This window comes from Stylophora pistillata, chromosome 1 (genome assembly GCF_964205215.1).
Source record: "Stylophora pistillata chromosome 1, jaStyPist1.2, whole genome shotgun sequence".
NCBI classification, from domain to species: Eukaryota; Metazoa; Cnidaria; class Anthozoa; order Scleractinia; family Pocilloporidae; genus Stylophora; species Stylophora pistillata.
In genome coordinates this window covers 38,461,402-38,482,100 of record NC_142519.1, presented here as the reverse complement: position 1 = coordinate 38,482,100, position 20,699 = coordinate 38,461,402, and the positions used below count along the sequence as shown (strand labels likewise).

At 37.6% G+C, this 20,699-nt stretch overlaps 1 protein-coding gene and 1 long non-coding RNA gene across 3 annotated transcripts in view; both read right to left on the bottom strand.

Annotated features, from left to right (window-relative positions):
* The window catches only part of LOC148742395 (uncharacterized), a 280,537-nt gene that overhangs the window by 89,594 nt on the left and 170,244 nt on the right, over positions 1-20,699 (bottom strand). The window lies entirely within an intron of this gene.
* The window catches only part of LOC111328254 (uncharacterized), a 156,166-nt gene continuing 146,212 nt past the window's right edge, over positions 10,746-20,699 (bottom strand). The window contains exons 23-29 of the mRNA XM_088737377.1: positions 20,014-20,088; positions 19,175-19,246; positions 17,961-18,981; positions 17,688-17,769; positions 17,327-17,365; positions 10,969-11,946; positions 10,746-10,789 (exon numbers count right to left, since the gene is read on the bottom strand). Coding sequence (XP_088593503.1) covers positions 10,746-10,789; positions 10,969-11,946; positions 17,327-17,365; positions 17,688-17,769; positions 17,961-18,981; positions 19,175-19,246; positions 20,014-20,088 — 2,311 coding nt within the window. The remainder of the gene's footprint in view (positions 10,790-10,968; positions 11,947-17,326; positions 17,366-17,687; positions 17,770-17,960; positions 18,982-19,174; positions 19,247-20,013; positions 20,089-20,699) is intronic.

The window sequence follows — 20,699 nt, the reverse complement described above, 5'->3', positions numbered from 1 at the left end:
TCGAAATGGAATGGTTACCAAGCCCAGTGTTGTTTCGTCGTTCGATCGACAAAGTGAAAATGCCTCCCCCAAAAAAGGCTAGAGTAGATGCAGATGCCACTGAGGCAAATTTGAGTTGGACAGATGCCAAGCAGTCTACGTCGTCGGCGATTAAGTGTGGCTGACGTTAAACTTCCTTGCAATAATAATTTGCGTTTCTTTAGAAATACTGCGGTACACATGATAAAATTTATCGCCTGAACCTGCTACAAGATTAGGCAACCGGAGACCGCCAGCAATGTTAGCACCAGATCCATTTTGGTTTCACCGCAAACTCAAAAGATTGCAGGTGGAAATAATATCCGGATTCGAGAAAAAAAGCGGTTACACGACAAAACTTTCCGAATTCAAAAGTTATCGGACTCAAAGTTCCCACTTTAAATTCCGGATTCAAAATCTCCGGAGACACGGCCAAACCGGGAAGTTTTTATTTCGTTTACACTTTCGTGTAAACGGCAGAATGAATCCGGTACGAAAACGTTTCGGATTCATCATGAATCCGGAACAATTTCCTCTAGTGTAAACCTAGTCTTAAAGCAGCTAATCTCTCACATTTCCTGAGATAACAGGAAATTAATTTTATTTCTGAGAAGTCAGTCTGTGATCAAATGCATTATGGCAGAACTTTCTTAGTGTAAAGCCGGAAACGTTCATCACAAAGAAAATAGCCTTAGCAAGTTGATAATAATACCATCATATCAGACTGACCACAAACAAACAACTTGCTTTTTATTACATACTGAAAAAACAGATTCCACTTAACCCCGTGTCACCTGTGCATGGGTTTTTATGTCATGAACCAATGGTTATGTATCGCGTTGAGAAATTTCTTTAGGGTTATGGTCTTGCCAACAATCGGAAAGAGACGCGTTTTACACGTAAGACTGCTATGTGGTCATTGATAGAATATTTGCTGGCTTGTTTAGTGTCACTGTTGTTAGTTTTTCATTATCTCAATTTTACTTCAGAAGTATTTCTGAAATGTAATGATTTTCATCCCTCCTATTCAATACAGTTTTATTTATTACAAGTGCGTATTTATCGTAAGATTATAAGACTGCGAACATAAAAGTCAATCAGATCGATTTAGAGGTTTGAAAAGCATACATGTACGTCTTTACTCATTAAGCTGTAGGGTCTAAATGTGACAAACTGAGACAAGGAAAAAATATAAAACATCAATTTTATTATTTCCTAAAAGTTCTTGGATAAGTAATTAGGAATTAAAAAATTACTTGAACTGTAATAAAAGAAATTGTAATACCACACTGTTCAAACATATTAATTTGTAGTCATTGGCCTGCTCTTTTGATTTCCCCACTACTTTGTTTACAAAATATTTCGTTACAATGCTTCTGAAGCTGCCACTTAGTTTTGTGTTTGGTATTGTTACACTAAGTAAATAAAAATGGATTCCTGTAAATGTTAAGACTTTTCAAAAGCACGTAATCTCAGCGGACATTATTTTACTCTCTGGAAATTTAAATGGTCTGGTTATACAAGTTTTCATGACTGCATGCTCATCCCTTCTTCTGTAACGAGCGCTGAACGGCAACGGACAACTACATTATATCAAGCAGAAGCCAAAGGGCTGCCTTTAATGCAAAAGATCAACAACCTATATTCACACAGTCATAATTATTCTATCACAGAGGCGAGACATATCACAAATAGTTACAGTCTTATGATGGTATTTGATAACATGCACGAGCAATCGTCACAACTTCCAAATGCTTTTCTTTCATTTGTAAGAACTTCCATAACTTTCTTCTCCATCTCCTCAAGGGAAATGGTGACTTTATTCATTGATGAGAAATCCCATTTCAAAGCAAAAAGATCTATAGCAACAATGTGAATCAAGTTCTTAATGCATAATCAAAAGATCAGGATGCCACAAGGTCTCTCCCAATGGGAGATATTAGGTCTGTTGAGAATTATGATTCTATTTTAAAAGTAAAATTATATGAAGAGGCTTGCTTGGTTGTTTTCTTATCATAATTAACACAAAACAACTGTTGTAATGAAAAGTGGACATGTAATGCTAAATATTGGGTCAAAGTTTACATGACATTCTTCACCCAAGTGGTGTTTTCCGATACAGATGATAATGTATTCTCTTTGTCGCAGCCATTTTCTTTAATTGAGCTGGAGAGCATAAATTGAGCTTGCAAGAAAAAATTCAACCCATGTGAGAATGTCAACAAAATGTCAAAAGAAGGCTTGAAGGGAAGAAAGTTTAATGTTATGTCAAAAGTTTCAAAATTAACACTGGCTTTATAATACTCTTGATGAAATATAACAGTGAGAGACACATGATGGCTAAAGACCTTTTCATTTTCTCAAAATAAGTAAGGAAAAATTCATACTTCATGCTGCTCAGCCGTGTAGTATTGTGTAGGTAAAGGTTTGTTCTTCTATTTAAACTTGGCCATCCTTGTTCCTTCTCCAGTTTTTCCTTCCTCTTTGGGGTTTGTCTCCTCTGGGAGATTATACATTGATTATTTTAAGACTCTTGAATGTAACCTGTTTAACTAATAACCAAATGTATCTTAGCCTCTTTTCACTTGACCATACCATAATATTCTTACTACTGTGCATACCTTGTTGATCTTTTGTAAGAGGAGACCATGGTAATTCCAGAGTGGTGAAAAGATGCAACACACAATCTAAAATACAGTGGCCTTGTCTGCATATGGATCACAGTTTGGCACAAGCTGCCACAACCAGTGCCATGACTTTGTGATTCGCCTTCTATATTTGACCAGATAGGTAGATATTTAATAATTATTCAAACCCCTGCATTCCATTTCTCAAAAGTTGTAATCAGCTATTCATAATAATTAACAAGCTGTTTTAAAAAAAGAAAGGACTGATTCTGCAGCAGCTGCTACAGCACATGTAGCATCACAATAATCATTCTTCAGATTAAAATTGTGATGAATTCTGGCTTTAGGCTTGTAAAATTAATGGTGACTGGCTTTCTAAAAGTGTATCATGATCCCTGCAGAAAATTTAACCTTTTCTCTCCCAAGATCTAAATGTCAATATGGCATGGAGAAATTCAACCTTAAAAGGGTTACAGATGGATGATATTGTGCACTAAATATTAATCGTTGACATCTGAATAAGCATACAATTAAGTTTTTTCTTCTTGTACTTGCCTACTGAAAAGCAATCTTTGAGTTTTAACTGTCTCTACCCATGCCAGCCATTGAACAAATTAAGGTCTTGCTTTCCTGGGAATGCAACAGAGTTGCCCTAGCAGGCCAGAATTTGACTATTTCTGGGGCCTTCCCTAGTGGTGGATGTTTATTGGCAACCAAAAAGCTGATCGTATATAATGTTATTGGCCTGAGCATCATAAGCTGGAAATATGTTCTCCTCATCACTCTTGGATACTGGGAACTAACAGCCACATGTAAAGTACTGTCAGTTCAAAATCAGACTTACAGCCCTTACCGTCCCCCTTTTAGATAGACACTTTTATGAAAGATGCTTCAAGAGTGGCAGCTCTTAGTTTTCTGACTTTTTTTTCTTTTCCTTGTCCAAGTGATGTTCTTTTTGTTCAAGGAAAGTCAAACCCATAGACCTAGGTTTCTTTCTTTTCAGTCCAGTGGTATCACTTTTATTTAATGTTGAGCTTTAGAAAAATAAATGACCAAAAACATGTCAGCTTATCGCTTTAGTTAATAATAGACTGATATTATTGGAGTTCACACAATGAAGATCACTGAGTTAGACAACCAAGTTTGTTCCATAGCAATAATCAAATATCATACCCTGTAGTTGTTACTTAATGATAGAAAAGCTGTATCAAATTTCCTTTTCCTTACAGTGACAGGCCTCTGATTTGGGAGTGACTGCAACAACATTTTGAAGAAATTTCAGACAATGTCTCCCTTGTAAAGCTATCAAATTATTATCTGGCATTCATAAATGATATTTTGGTTTATTAATTTACAGAGTGTGTAAGTATTGACCAGACTGCAAAGGGCTATATTGCATGTTCAGTTAAAATAAAAATGAATGGGAAATGAAGTCAAATTAAAGTCAACTCTAGGTTATAAATGACAAAAAATACTCAGAAGTGATTAGAAGTATTACAATTTTCTGAAAGGGACTAAATTGTGTATTGCTCTGCCAACAACATTATCATCATGCACACAGCTTCACTGCTTGATTATATTCATTTAGTATCCATCACAAAAAGGCTGTATGTCCAGGGAGAAACTGAAAGCAATGGAACTTAAAACTATAGCTTTTTTTACCAAAGGTAACTCAGCTATGAGTTTCCTAATTGACCACTAAAAGATTGAACCATTTGAACTATTCTCAAAAATAAATTTGATCCTACTTTGTAAATTCTTTGCAACACTATAATGTAGTATGTTATTTTTGTGAGTTAATTAACTTACAGTAAAAGTTGTCTGTTGCAGTTGTGTCATAACTAAATTTAAGAACTACCCCTACTCAAGAAGCTAGAGTTTCCCTTGGCTATCGCCTCGGGCAACTCTTACGCTTCTTTCGTGCTCTCCAAACTTCCCGCGTGCTCCATAACTCGATAGTGCACACTAAAGCATGAACCAATTGTTAATTAGAGAAGAAGTTACAAGTTTACAAGTTCATTAGGTCTTCCAAAACAATTACTTACAATAAACACCGCCTGCAAATAGCGAGCTCATCTAGGCGGGCAATGTTAAGGACAAACAAACACGACATACTAATTGAAGACATTAAAAAAGTCGATTTTGAATACATTATTTGTCAAAAGAGGAAAAAAAAGTGATAAAAAGTGAAGAAAAATATAATTATAATTTATGATTGAATTGTCATTAAGATGCCTTTTTTATTTCAGAAATAAGAGTACTTAAGTGTCAGCATAACTGTCCAGAGTTTCTAGAGTTTCAAATAGTAATGCTTGAATATTCGTTTTGAACATGACATTGTGCTTTGGTAGTTTGTGATAGCTTTTGGGAATGCTGTTCCAAATTTTAGCACCAACAATGGAAAAAGAGTTTTTATGATGATTGAGCCTAGAATGATTAGTAGTAGTTACCAGAAGATCATGAGCGAGTATTATACTGATGTATGTCTAGTGTAGAAGTTATAATAGATTACAGAATGATTATAGATTACAGATCGAAGAAACTGTTAATTAGTGGTTTGATTTGCTTGCAGTTAATTCCATTGCTTAGTTATTGTAAGCAATCGATTTAAATACACAACACATCCCAATTTGACTACTATCCAGGTTTTTTTCCTTTGATTCTCAATTTGTCTTTTTTTTGGAAGGTAATCTAGTTAAAAAGCAATTCAGGCCGATTAGACCATCCAAAATTCCCTGTTACTCTGACTATAGTGTGAGACATTTAATTTAACTGAAAAAAAGCTAGCATGAATTCCCCAAATGCTTCATGATAGATACCAGCAAATTGTCCTGGCTGTGTTATCAGGCGACTTACTGCACTTCCCAAATCACATTCCAGTGTCAAGCATTTGAACACAAGCTCATCAATGCGCTGCTCTTGCATCAAGTATCTCACAGAATCTAGGGGTAATTTCTAAATTTAGTTATGACACAACTGCAACAGACAGCTTTTACTGTAAGTTAATTAACTCACAAAAATAACATACTACATTATAGTGTTGCAAAGAATTTACAAAGTAGGATCAAATTTATTTTTGAGAATAGTTCAAATGGTTCAATCTTTTAGTGGTCAATTAGGAAACTCATAGCTGAGTTACCTTTGGTAAAAAAGCTATAGTTTTAAGTTACATTGCTTTCTACTAAAGTATTAATTTGCATGTCCAGCTATAATTATTATAATAAACATATTAAAAGACTGAGAAACCTTTGAGGCGACTCTCAGAAGGGGCAATTAAGATATATCTGTATATATGTACCCGACTTTTTAAAGTTGTTGTTTTAGGTAAGCAATACACCACATTTTCCCATCATTTACTACAGACTCCATTAACCCATGTAAGTTAAGGGATTACTAGAAGGATCATGGAAAATCACTGTCCTGACTTAATTTCTTCTTGAGTTTCAGTGACCTAGCTCCATCATTACAGGTGCAATAAACAATACATTTTTGACTACTCTCTTTTTCTTGGGATTTCTTTTTAACAATATTTAGATTTCTTAAGGGCCTCAGTTCTTAAAGCACTGGTCAGTGAGGCTGGCTCTGTCTCCATGAACTCATATAATTGGTTTCAGTCTGTCAAAATGAATAAGGGAAGGCTGGTTAGGCCAGTAACCATTGTGATATAAGTAACCAAGGAGAAAGGGACAAGTTTACCTGACAGGGGTCCAGTAACCAAGGAGAAAGGGACAGGTTTATCTGACACTGCCTGCGTCCAGAGGAAATAAACATAATGGGTGTGTGCTCATTACATGCCTTTGGTGATCTGTTCAAACAAAACAGGGTTCAACAAAGAAGCCATAGAGGCTATAACTGTCTAAGGGAGAGAGAATGTTTATTAGTTTTGGGGATCGAAGCAAGTAACAAAATACATAGTGAGATAGAATAAATATTTGAAACTCATATACATAGTGACAAATTTTGGAATGTTAAGAAAGATGAAATACAACAATGTTCAGAAATATCTAGGGCTTTAAAGCCTTAAAAGGGCAGTGCAAATTAGCCTCTATATTATCACTAATTGTTTACAGTCCACAATAGGAAATCTTTAAATTACCAATTCACACACTGTTTCAAAAAAGGAGAAAAATCTCAGGACTTCAGTAAATCATTATGTTGATCATAAGAAATGCCCAGAAGACTTAGTCATTTCTTAAATTTAATCCAAGGCTACAGCATTTTGAATTAATCATGTTCAGGTAATGACATTTTCAAGTGAGAGTAATTTGGTGTTAATCAAGCACAAATAAATTCTTCACAGAAAACAAAATTAATTTACAAGAGAACATAAAGCAAGTGTAATTTGTAGTCTTTGAAAACTTTTCAAGTGCTTAATTTAATTAATGCTACAGTGCATGAGAAATCATGTTAGTACTTATCAGTAATTTACATGAAAAAAGCATCAAAGAGCGTCAAGACACACAATCATTTGTGATTTAACACTGTCTTGTGTTACAACTTTGCACTTGTTTATAATTCTACATTTGTGTTACATGAAAAATGCACTCACTTGCAGCCAATTGGAAGCGCATAATTTTTTCATGTACATAAAATGTGTTTATTATTGTACTTAATTTGGCCACTCACGATAAAAGAGACAGACTTCTTAAGAAGGTTACACTTACTTGATAGTCTTTATGAATTTGTTTTCTTCCCAGCTGATGCAATGCTTGATTCCTTGTTAACAGTAAACCCTAAGGACTCCAGCTTTTTGTAGATGATTATTGTTGAATCTGAACTTTTTGCTGAGGACAAATACATGCATGCTCCTTTTCCACTTTCCTCTTTCTGCAATCAAAGTTAGCCATAGTAATGCACTGCACCCCTTTTAAAATTCACCAAACCTGACTACATATTAAAAAGTAAATGACAAGGAAATGCTGTTTGTTTCCTAAAACTTCTCATTTTGTACTTGGAATGGTCATATTAAACATGCAAATGATGCATTTCTGAAGTCAGTTTGTCTACTTCTATAATCGACCTCTCGAGAAAGGCATAGCTTACTTACCCACAAAGTGCTTTCGTAAACAAAAAACTTCAGCCCAAAAATCGCTAGCAACGCGCATGCCCTGTTTATCGCGAGCTAGGTTTTTAAGGTACTGAAACTTTTGAAGGATCGTTTCGAGCGATGAAATGATAGAACATCACGCAGACCATAGTTAGTAGAGGGGACCCCTCTACTAACTATGCGCAGACTCACCTCGGCGCTCTTTGCATTTGTGTCAGAATCCTCATCTTTACTTTCGATCATTGTTCAATTGACGCGAAGAGGTACTAGATTGTGATATGATGTTGGACTTTGCCTTCAGAAGGCACTGAAATTCTTCAACGTTTTTGCTTTGTACCTCACGTCCAGGCATATCTTCTTGCCGAGACATCCATGAAATCTGTCAGGCATTCTATCGAGTGGCCGCGGGAAGAGTTGCACGAGTCAACAAAACGTGCGGTGACGAGTGCACGTGAGCCTGCACGTGAGGAACATACTTTCAGGTTAATTAAGGGGTATTGTACACAACAAACGAAATGAGTATGATAACAAGAGTCGTACCTTTTACGCCGAAAAAACTGTTTTTGAAATCTCATCGCGCGGAGGCAAACACAAAGTAAGCTAAAAATGCAAATATCGCGTTGAAGTTTCAAATATTCGCCTCATTTGTTGGAGGAATCAGAGTTAAAGATGACATTTCATAACGTATTTACCTTGTACTGTTTGAGTGATTTCTGCATTTTTCCACCAAACTCGCCTCCTTGAAGGCTGTTCAGTGTAGATGGCTCAAATTCTTGCGAGAATGCTACACAAGCTCTGGAAGATCTTGCTAGGGGTAAACTCAGTCACTGAATCTCTCCTCGTCCTCAAGAACGTCGCTCTGTCACCGCCGCAAGCCAATTATTTGTCAGGTATGTGTTCCAAATTGTGTTGAAGTGCTTGTATAATTTTTTTTGGAATGAAACACTTTTTTTCGAGTTCCTCTTTGAAGTCTTCATTGACTCCTTTTTTTGGATGTTTTTATACCTGACTTTTCTTAGTCCAAATTTAGCGAAAATTTAAGAACTCCCATTCCATTGTTTCAGTCTGAATGTTTGCACACTCTTCTGCAAACATAAACCCTTTAAACCCAAGAGTGACCAGTTACTAATTTCTCCTTACAATATCATCCCTGAATCACACATCAAGGTCAGGAGAATTAAGGAAATTATCACTAACTAAAGAAGCTCTTGATTGCTACACAAATTCTCCCTGCCAGCACCACAGGAAATGTATCGAGACAATAAGCAATTAAGCAATTTCATAGCAACGGCATAACACCAGTTAACCTCCGATAATGAACTTTCGTACTTGGTCTTTCAGTCGTAAAACCTATCTCCAATCCGTCCACGGTAACATTATTTATTATTAAAAGACTAGTGTAGTGTTTTGCAAGGATTTCCAGCCCTTCTGTCTGCCGACTCATGCTTCTATCTCGCGTTCAGACTTACCTATTTCATCAGACAACCGTCAGAATCTGTTTGGTGTATTGGACATGTATAGTTTTTTAACTGATAATTTAATGGAGAGAGAAATTTTACGGGAGACTAGTTAAAGTGCTAACTACCTATAACCGGAAAAAAAATTACTAAAAGACTAATTCCAATTATTTGTACCTAGGGCGGAATGGAAGATTTTTGAAACTCCACGGGGAAAGTCAGAAGCGACACTGAGCCGGGAATTAAGACTGACACTTGGAGACCACAGAGCACGATCTTCCTTTAAAATTTAAGGAGAGACAAAAAAGCTTGTTGATGAAATCTTTACATTCTACTCGTACTCCTACTATCGTTTCTCTGTTTGAACCTCAGCCTTTCTTTAGGGGGGTTCACTTCCCGTATGGTCTGTTGATCATTCAACCGGCAAATCTGAATCAAATCGTTTTGAACAGTCCTTCAACAACTGAACTGTTTTCCAAGTTACCTTTCAGTTATGAGATTGTGTTTAAACTATTGAACTCCACGATGGTTCAATTATTAGATAACAAAAAAAGAAACATGAGAGATGAAATATTATTAATTTTTTTTAATTAGGTACTAAATGTTGTGATGAAATTTTGTGGGCCGAGGCCAGGAACGTGTTCGATAATTGAGTCAGTTTGCTAGACATAACGTCTCGTAGTCACGTTCGACGCACTAAAAACTACTATAAAACGAATACAAGAATTGTAAAAACGTGTAAAATGGTATATAAAAAGTCACTTGTAAAAATGTAGCGGAATTCCAAATCGATTTCGATCAATTACGATCCTCATCAGTAGTACTCCGCCATGTTCAAAATTTTGAACATGGCGGAGTACTACTGATGAGGATCGTAATTGATCGAAATCGATTTGGAATTCCGCTACATTTTTACAAGTGACTTTTTATATACCATTTTACACGTTTTTACAATTCTTGTATTCGTTTTATAGTAGTTTTTAGTGCGTCGAACGTGACTACGAGACGTTATGTCTAGCAAACTGACTCAGGTACTAAATGGCTTGACAATAACTTAAAGAACATTTAACACTTCTAAAAACATTCTCACTTGGGTTACACTTTTGTAATACTTTTCCCTTTCATTTTTGTTCAAGCTCCTACAAAATTAACTTAATGTGAGTAAATAAATGAGGCAGATGAACATGCATTATCTGACCTGTGCACTTAATACGTATGTGCGGTGGGGTAAATACGATTAGTGGCTTAGCATTATCATAACAAAGAAACCACCTAGTAAATAATACTTGTAAACTTAATAACATTGGAATAAGATAAGTTACGGAAACTTCTGACAACACGGGCGGCGCAATATAACCGTAAGCATGCTTTCACGAGATTTTATTCCGCATACCAAATTTCCTCCCTTTCGGACACCCCTGGACGATCAAACAATGCCGAACAAACATCACGAGTGCGAGTTAGTTACTTTGATTTTTTTTCGATCATTTTTTCTGAAAATGTTCTTGGTTAAGTAAATGACACAACAGTATGTAATCTTTCTACTTCTATTGAAATAATTAGAACTAAAAGGACTTGATAAGTCAGTGCTACCCGTTACAAACGTGTGTCCAGCACCATATCATCTTCTTCGTCTTGCTCTGTTGAATAAAAGTAACCAATTATCAAGACACTTCAGTTACCCATTGTTACCTTAAAAAAAAATAACAGTAAGTTTTGGAATAACGAAGAAGTTTTTCTTCCACCCAGCGTGATGAACAAAAAATTAATTCCCCAAAACTTTAGAAATTAGCGGAAACGGAGGCCGGGTAAAACATACCTTCGTCCATAATCTGCTGGTGTCGTGGTGATTCATCTTCCATAGACTCTTCACCCCGATGTTGGGAGTCCTCGTTATCTCGTTTTGACTGCTGTTTTTTGTCCTGCATTTGAACTTGGTTTACTTCCTCATCCACTCCTCTTGGTTTCTCTTGTTCAATTTCTACCTGTTTTAGACCTTTGTAGTCTTTTTCTCGCCATTCTTGATTAGAATCAACTTGCTGATTTTCGGTTTCTTCATGTTTCTCTTCTTGCTCTTGTTCATCTTGCTCATCTTCTTGTTGCTGTTCACTTTCTTTTTTATTTCTTTTCGACTTCTCGTCTATTTTAGAACCAACCTCTAGCCCATGGTCGATTTTCGGTTCTTTTTCCTCTTCTTTCCAAGTGCGCTGCTGTTTGGATTCTTGGCCTTCCCCTTTTGGCCTTTCTTCAACAGTTTCATCTTGCTCACGCTCAGGTTCTTCATGTTCTTCTTTCAGCTCTTGGTCTTCTGGCTGCTGTTTACTAACTTCTTTGTTTCCCTTTAAATTACCAGGTCCAACTTCCAGCTTTGTGCTAGGTTCTTTGTGCTCATCGTTTGGTGCTTCGTCTCGTTTTGATTCAACTTGCTCCTGTTTACTGGTTTCGTTTTGGCCTTGATTTGGTTCTTCGTCTTCTCTTTCAACTTGCCGCTGTTCAGTAAGTTCGTCTTGGCCTTGTTTTGGTTCTTCGTCTTGTTCTCGTTCAGCTTGCTGCTGTTCAGTAGGTTCGTCTTGGCCTTGTTTTGGTTCTTCGTCTTGTTCTCTTTTAACTTGCTGCTGTCCAGTAAGTTCGTCTTGGCCTTGTTTTGGTTCTTCGTCTTGTTCAGGCTCAACTTGCTGGGGTTCAGTGGGTTCCTCGTTTTTTTCGCCTGATCCTGCATGTTGTTCCCTCTCTACCCATTCTTCCTGCAACTCGTCCTCACTATCAACAGCGCTCCCCATTTCTTCTAGATTTTGTACTGTGTTCGATAAAGAAAACACAAAAAGGGAATAAGATTACAAAGTGCTCTCTCTCGTGGCTTTAGTTCGCTAGATCGCCAGATTTGTTGAATAAGCCACGTTGTGCGTTTTACATTTGGTAACCGTATCGTGTAACTTCTCCATCCTTAGTCATTCGCGTTCCGCTTTTGCTTTTTCCGAATATCTCTTTTCTCTTTAAGAGTGAATGTTACCAATGGTCACACATTTGGTGGCAACAGCTGAAAAATAAATTTCGCCCATATTTAAAAGTTAGGTGGGTCTCAATGAGAAATATATCACTGCATACTTTGTTTGGCTGAATATCGACTTATTTTCGAGAAAATCGATAATAACTGAGTTCCGCCAAAATGCCGCTTTTGAAGCTCAAAATTTCACACGAATCTTGGAGAGTCGCGCCACGAATTGAAAACAGTCACTTGGACCAGTGAAAAGTACCAAATCTTGACAAACAACATTCAACATAGGTTGACAGCAATCTGAGCAATTCTTGATTGTTTATTTACACAATCTAATTGAATTTATCCGATCATCTTCTAGCTAGATCAAAAATAGGTCAAAAGTAGCCCGTTACTGATTAAACTATGTGCTAAACAAAATAATCGACTGAGAATCTGGCTTCTGGAAAGCGGAATGTAGTTCTGTTCGATCTCCGAAGGAATTTTTGGGGATATGATTCGGCGTGATTTGTGGACGGTGCCATCAGTTAGCAGAAAATGTACATATCCACACGCAAACACGGTTGTTTCGCATTTTACATCGAAACTACACCTTTTTCAACAGAATATCTTCTTACCCTCCCTGTTGATGTATCACAATAGAGGATTGTAATCCTGGAAATGTTGCATCGATCGCTCTCAAAGTAGCGATATAACTTATAAGGATAGTCCCCTGATAATGATTGTTTGAAAGAACTACTCTTTGCCTTCCAAAAGCCAGATTTTCAGTCGATTACTCTGTTTATGTAGTTTTCGTATACTAATTTTATTACTTATATTTTTTGTAAACAATCTTGAGTTGTTATTGAACGAAGTGTGTATCCATGAGCTTCTTTTTCTTACTAGACATTTTCACGCATTTTTTTCGATTTTTAAGCATTTTATCATAATTTTTGTATATACTTTTAGAGATAATAGTGAATAAAAGTTTTTCTTGTCCACGATGATACATGTAACTTAATAAATAATGATGAAAAGTAGTCATACTAATCAAAATTAGATTGTGTCTACAAACAATCAAGAACCTGAATTTGAGTGTTGTTTTTCAATATTTGGTACATTTCATCAGTCCAAGTGTTTTAAATTGGTCACGCGAGGTTCGTCTAAAATTTTGAGCTTCTAAGGCGGCATTTCGGCGGAATTCAGTTATTATCGATTTTCTCGAAAATAAATCGATATTCAACCAAACGAAGTATGCAGTGCTTTGTTTCACTGTAAGGGCCCACCTGACTTGAGAAAGTGAGCCGAATCGATTTTTCGGCTGTTGCCACATTTCCAAACTGTTCAATTTTTGGCCACATTTGCCCCTAAAAAAGGATTAAGACACAATTCAACACTCTGGCCGTAATAGCAATTTACAATACAAGCCCGGAAAAATTAATCACAGGAGTAGCGAGAGCGTTTTAAAATAAAGGGCCACAAGCAGAAAGATAATTAGAAGCCAGCAAGCTTATTAACTAGAATCTTTGGCTCATGCCAAGGTCTTTACGCTAGCAGACAAGATAAGTATGTAATCGTGGCTCAACACTATGTAATACAACAACTTCAAACTTAAAAGTAGTGAGAAGAAAAATGACTCATTAGATTCGCCCCAAATAGCAATAGGTATAAATCTACATAAATAAGGAATAAAATCTCCTCTTATGAAGCCGATTTGTTCAAAGCCTACAGAAAAAACGGCGTACGTTTTGGTTTGTTTTGACATGCGCGGGAGTAAATATGGCGGTCAGCCGCTCTCGTGCCGAGTTCTATTTGACGAAATTACAAACAAACATTTTCACAAGACAGTACATTGTTGAATTCACAATAGAAATGACGAAGCTTATACACTCACTGAGAATTAGTCAATAATAACCCGCTTGGAACCTGTAATGGCATTTTCTTTATTAGCTGTCCTCAAGCTCTACTGAGCAAACTTAGCGAAGCTAGCGCTTCCAGTGTTGGTATGTGACGTCATATTGACAGTGATCATTTGACGGCGGCTTATACCAGAGAGCGATAGAGCCACCCCCTCCCTCCTAGGTGATGTAGATAATTACACAAAATATCATTATAAACTCACACCTCATTTACTGGGTGTAATGTAAAGAATTGTACCTTGTGTGGAGTAAAGGCTGACATAGTGTGCTTCAGGGATGTGTCCCAACACAAGTGTCCTGCCTTTGTCAACAGGGTATTGTGGCCGTAAGATAACATCGTGAGAAGCGTTAAGACTGCTGACCACACGAATGCAAGTTTTGTAGCAGTTGGCTGCGGCACATAGAATAAGATGGTCACCCCATCCGCCATCTTGCTCCATGTGCGTTAAGTAATCAGCCCATGATTGATGTCCATGGACGAAGTGAAACAGATCTGTTCCATTCGGCTGTGAGAAAAGTAAAATAGAGAACGAAACTTGGAGTGTAAAGTTAATGGTACACTGGACCAGGTTGAGTACGTTGGAAGGAGTCATGTAATAAGAAAATAACAGATACTAAACAACAGTAAGAACGGATAATAACATATCAGAGTAATGATCACAAGGATCTGCATTGGATGTAGCAGTCTCAACTCCTGAATTTGCCCTGCGAAACATGGAATATCTAATGTCCACCTTACCCAGAGTCAACGTCATCCAATTAGGATTGTCCCTTGTAGGGGAGATTCAAGTGCGAAGTGCTTTAAAAAAAAAACCTCGGGTTGGCTGCTTTCTCAACAAGACAGAGCCCTTTCATTTTATCAAGGAGGTTTGAATTCATCCGTGACCCGGACATGGTCTATAAAAAAAGACCCTTGAACAACACAGCGTTTCTTTTTTACGAGCAATCCAGAAGTATTGAACATTTATTCTCCAAAATAAATGGTGAATAGGGGTGAGTATCTTCCGAGGCACAGAGGCAAGTTAACTATCCACCACTTCCACCAATCACAAGGAGCGCGCGGTGTGGTTTATACTAAACGATGATTTCAAGGTATTTATCATCCTTATTATCCCCTACAGAACGAGTAGTGATATGTTGACCAGTTGGCCCATATGTGGATCCAACCTTTATGGTGCTCCTAAAGTAACAGTGGTGAACACAGAGTGCAAGACATCAACTTACTAATTTAGGGTTTTTTCTGAGGTATTGGACCAATAATTGTCTTAGTTCGTCATGCTTGATTTTGATTCTCAAAGCAATTTCCAGTTGATCTGACAAAGCATAGAACATGCAATTTCCTGATCCTTCATTGTCGACGATTCTGAAGCCCTTGTCTGAAGCAATTTTCTTCAACTCAGTTTTTAGGTCTGTCTTGTCATTGACTTTGCTTGCATCGAGCTGCATCTGCTGAAGCTGAGCAATTAACTGTGCAGAGCCTAAGTGAACAAACGGATGGAGGAACAGGGGATAAATACCACCATGCTGGTGATTTAAGGAGGCCAAAACAGAACAATTCTATGTTTTAAATACTTCTTCTCTAGGTTTCCACGAGTTCTTAATAATAAGTTTCTTTGATATATAGAGGAACGTTATGGAAAAGGAAGTAAAAAGTAATTCTTAGCCAAATGAGGTACTTCAGGTTGGTTTTCACCTAAATTGGGGTCAAAATGGCAAATATTATTTAAAATAACTAGATAACTCTCCGTAAACTCATCCAGGTCAGAAATTCAGAGGAACGTGATTTTGTTTAGACTAGCGTTTAACCACAGCTAGGTGTCCATTTCAGCACGTCTCACTTGTTCTAAACATCCTTGAGAGGCAGTCTCTCTAAAAGCGGTAAAGTGCATTTCCCCAACATTCTGCTTGGTTCGTGGTTCGGTTGAAGACTTATATCTAAACAAAGATCTCTTGAAGTAATTACAGCCCCCTTTTCAACGAATTGGGTATAGAGAAACCCCGTAAACAATCGTTATCAGGAGGTGTTGACTATTCTTCCGAGTTATATCACTATTGTGAGAGCGATGCAAAATTTTCAGAACTGCAATCCTCTATTGTGATACAGCAACATGAAGGATGAATGAATATTATGTTGAAAAAACTGTGGTGAAATGCGAAACAATCGAGTTTGCGTGTGTATGTATACATTTTCCACTAACTGACGGCACTGTCAAATCAACGCATTTCATCCAATTTTAAAATTTAATGAAATCGCACTGAAACATTTCCCCAAAAACTCCTTCGAAGATTGAAAGGAACTACACTTCACCTTCCAAAAGCCAGATATTCAGTGGATAATTATTTTTAGCACATAGTTAAATAACGGGTTACTCTTGATCTATTTTTAATCAAATTAGATGAAGGTTGGATAAATTCAATTAGTTTGTGTATACAAAACAATCAACAATTACTCAAATTGCTGTCAACATATGTCTTGATGTTGTTTTACAAGATTTGGTGCTTTTCATCGTGGCGCGACGTTCCGAGATTCGTCTAAAAAGTTTTGAGCTTCTAAAGCGGCATTTGGTGGAATTCAGTTATTATCGATTTTCTCGAAAATAAATTGATATTCAGCCAAACGAAGTATGCAGTTCTTTCTTTCACTGTCAGGCCCACACAACTTGAGAATATGAGTCCAATCGATTTTTTGGTTGTTGCCACGATATTTCGAAATTGTGCGATTGTTGGCCACATTTGCTCTTAATACCTTATCAAAACCATTATTTCTCGAATTTTAACTGTCGAACAAACAAGTAAATTATATGTTGCTATGCGTCTGTTCAACGATGATATACGGGGCGCAACGGAGTGTCTGTCATGTTCTAAGCCCATTTTTCAGTGAGCAATTTCAGAATAGACCCACGGCAATATGGAATCCATTTGTTTTTGTAATAAAATTAGAAATATTATCAATGGTGACTTCGTCTATGGATATTTTCTTCTCTAGATCATACCAAGAATCGATTAAATTAGATTCAAACTTACTATACATGTACAACGGAAAATTGCACTCATTAAAGTGGTTCAAAATATGGATGGCTGTAAACTTCAAGCTAAAGGTCAAATTTCTTTTTACACCTTCCTTAGAATATAAAAAATTGGAAAAAAACGTCAGGTGGAACCTTTTCAGCTACATAAATTACTCATTGTTCTTTGATCATTCTGTTCTGTTCTTGGTTTTTGACTGCCAAATGTTGCATTCTCAAACTTGTTGCAGTCTGTGGAGAAGTGAATTGAATGCGTACCTTCTTCGATAACTCTCATTTCCATTCCCTGGTCTTGAGCTGGTACAAAACAAAAACACAAGCGACAAAAACGTCAGCAACAAACACATTATTCACTCATGAGGTAGTCATATTTTTCAATGATACCGAGTCTAACTAAGTGTTAACATGAAATAAAGAAGCTTGTTATTAAATATAGATACCTGTCTATTTCTTATTCACTTGACTCATAAGTCAATTTCATTTATAAACACGCGGCATATCTGTTATTAGAACTGTTTTATACGTAGCTTTATGACATGAAACAGAAACAAAAGATGAAAGAACGAGGAATAACACTATACAGAATGACGAAAGATGAGTTAAAATTGTTAAAAGTTACCTTCAACATTTTGATTAAGGCCGACTTTTGCTATCAGGTAATCCCACAACGGTCGGAGTTTGGCATTGATGACACCTCGAACCTTAATACATTAAAAAAAAAACAAAAAAAAAACACAGTGGTAATCAGTACACAGTGCGTTCTCCCCACTCCCCATTTCAAACCTTCGAGTCTTTGATTTCCCCTCGAATGCGAATGAATATAGAAATAGTAAAATTAAACTTAATCGCCGAAGATATAGTTTTCAACCGTTCAAATAATGACCTCGTGTACCTGTGGGGTAGATAAGGTGTAGAGAATGGGATTGATGGCAGAGTTAACCGGTAGAACAAAGACTGCGATCCAAACTGCCAGGTCACCACGTACACGGAAGGACTTTTCCAGGAGAGACCTCACTCCAATCACCACGATAGGCAACCAGCAGACACAGTCGGTAAGAACGATGAAGAACACTCTTTTGGCGAGCGAGGCCTCCCTCCTCAGATCAGCTGCCCTCTGCTTGGCTTTCATTTTCCTCTCTCTTTCGGTTCCTTGCTTAGCCAGGCGCCGGTTTGATGCGCAGGACTTAGAGACTATCATTGAGTAGGCCACAATGACAAATAACACAAGGGAAAAGTTTAGACCAACAAACATGGCAACAGAGTACTCCCAGCCTGAGGGCTTATCAGCAGAAAGCTGCAATGGAAGACATACAACTGATCTCCCATAAAAATGATGACCCTTCTGGCGACTACCAAAGTAATCGAAGCCCACCGTGGGAATAAACGCAATTATACCACCAGCAATCCAGATAAAGACGCACAGAGGGTGCGTAACCTTAATAGTAAGGGACTTTCCGCTGTAGGGGTACAGAATATTTTTAAGCCGGTCGGCAGAGAGCAAGCAGATGAGCATCAAGGACACCTCGCTTGACAATACGGAAAGGGAACCTGTCATCTGACATGGCAAACTTGAACGCCAATAATAGTCATGCAAGAAATATTGCCCTGCCCAAATGGCATCCATCACACCTATAATGATCAAGTAGACACCCATCAGTCCATCAGACCCAGCCAAATTTATCAACATGATAGCCTGTATCTTGTTTTTCTCCTTTGTTTCCTTAAACACCAACCGCCACACGATCACAAACACAGCACCAACCAATGTCATAATTCCTACAATCCAGAGACAAATCCTTGGAGCTTGATCTTTGAACATCCTTTCACAACTTGCAAAGCTGTCGACATAAGCAAAGTCGCAATCCGCGTCCTCCTTCTTCAAATGGCAACACATCAGGTTGGTGTCTACAGTCCTACGATTTATAAAAAGATTTGAAATGGATCACAGAAGTGGAGAAAAATGGGAATTTTTGATTCGTCGCATTATTTGAATTTAAGACAAGGAAAGGGTGATAGTAATACTCTACATGCTGCCTTATTGTATACAGATAAATAAAATTCTTCAGTTAAACATCTACAGACATCGGGAATATTCTACTGACTTACACTGTTATCAAATTTTTCATGTTCGAGAAGAAACCGGCCGGTAGTTCTCGCATTTGGTTGTAGTGGAAGTAACTGCAAATTAAAGGAGAGCGATTCAATTTAACACCAGTATTTTATAAAGATACTGCTGTTTTAACCCTAAGTATTTTCAAGCTTTTGGGTTCTCCTCTTTCCTTTGCTCCACCAAATCCTCACTTCCCCCCCAAAAGTTCAGCTCTTAACACTTCATGAGACTCCCTGTGATTAAAGGGAGAAGGAATGAACGGATGGGTATACCATTGTCAAAGAACAAATTTGCCTCAGTTTCGTTGATACCATACAGTTAGGAGCTTAGGTAATGGGCAAAATGGGCATTTTAGAAGACAAGAGAGCAAGTAACCAAGACGTCCTTTCTAACATAGTCACAGTTAACTTAATAAGAATAATTCGTTACTGAGTACGTAAAACACACTTAATATCTAGAAATATATATACATACGATATCACTGTAATCTAGTTGAGAGGGGACGTTAAATTGAGAGGAAGCCCTTATTTAGCTTTTCCCAAAAGTTTTTCAGTGGTCAGATGAGATTGCTTTTAGGAGTATAAAATTGGCGCGTGATTAACGGTATAAACTGCCCATCCTTATTTTTACACTCGTAGAAGTATTTATGGGTAATTCGAATAACGCAATTCTCAACTTGCATGATTCGGCCAATTGGATTACGTGCCCGTGAAGATGGGGGAGGGGGGTACGCTAATCCGAAAACTAAGCACACTGCCTCACTTGAATGTGGAATTAACTCGGTGAAGTTTAATCACACGTTCGCCTTGAATAGTAACAGTTTTTTCAAACTCACAGGAATCGAATACTTGGCGCGATATCTTTGAATTGCTCGTTGCTCACTGTGCGGATTTTGTTGAAATAAAAGCTCCTGCAAATGAAAATAGAGTGAAAGAGTAACTCGTAAATGACAGACATGAAAACATAAATTTAGATTAAAAGAAGAAAGCAGAATGAGTGACTACGAGTGAGTACGAGTAACACCGAATGACCACGAGTGACCACGAAGGAATACTAGTAACCGCGGCTGGTCGTGATTGACCACGAGTTACCATGAGTAACCACAAGTGACCAAAAGTGACCACGAGTGACTACGAGTGACCACAAGTGGGTAAGAGTGGCCACAAGTGACCCCAAGAGGGTAAGAGTGACCACGAGTGACCACGAGTGACCACGAGTAACCCCACGTGACCATGACTGACCACAAGTAACCAGGGCCCGGTTGTTCAAAAGACGGGTTAAACTAACCTCTGGGTAGACCTAACCGGAGGTTAAGTTTTCTAACCGTGAGTCCGTTAACTCGCTGTTAACTCGCATTGTTCGAAGCGCGGTTAGAAGACAAGTTAGCTAAACTCGAGTTAAGCGCGTTTAGTCCGCGGTTAGCATCCCATAATAAACTATTCGTATAATGTTGCCATCCTGCGATGGACTGGCATCCCATCCAGGGGGCCTAGAAATACTCCTGTCGCTTCATGCTACAGA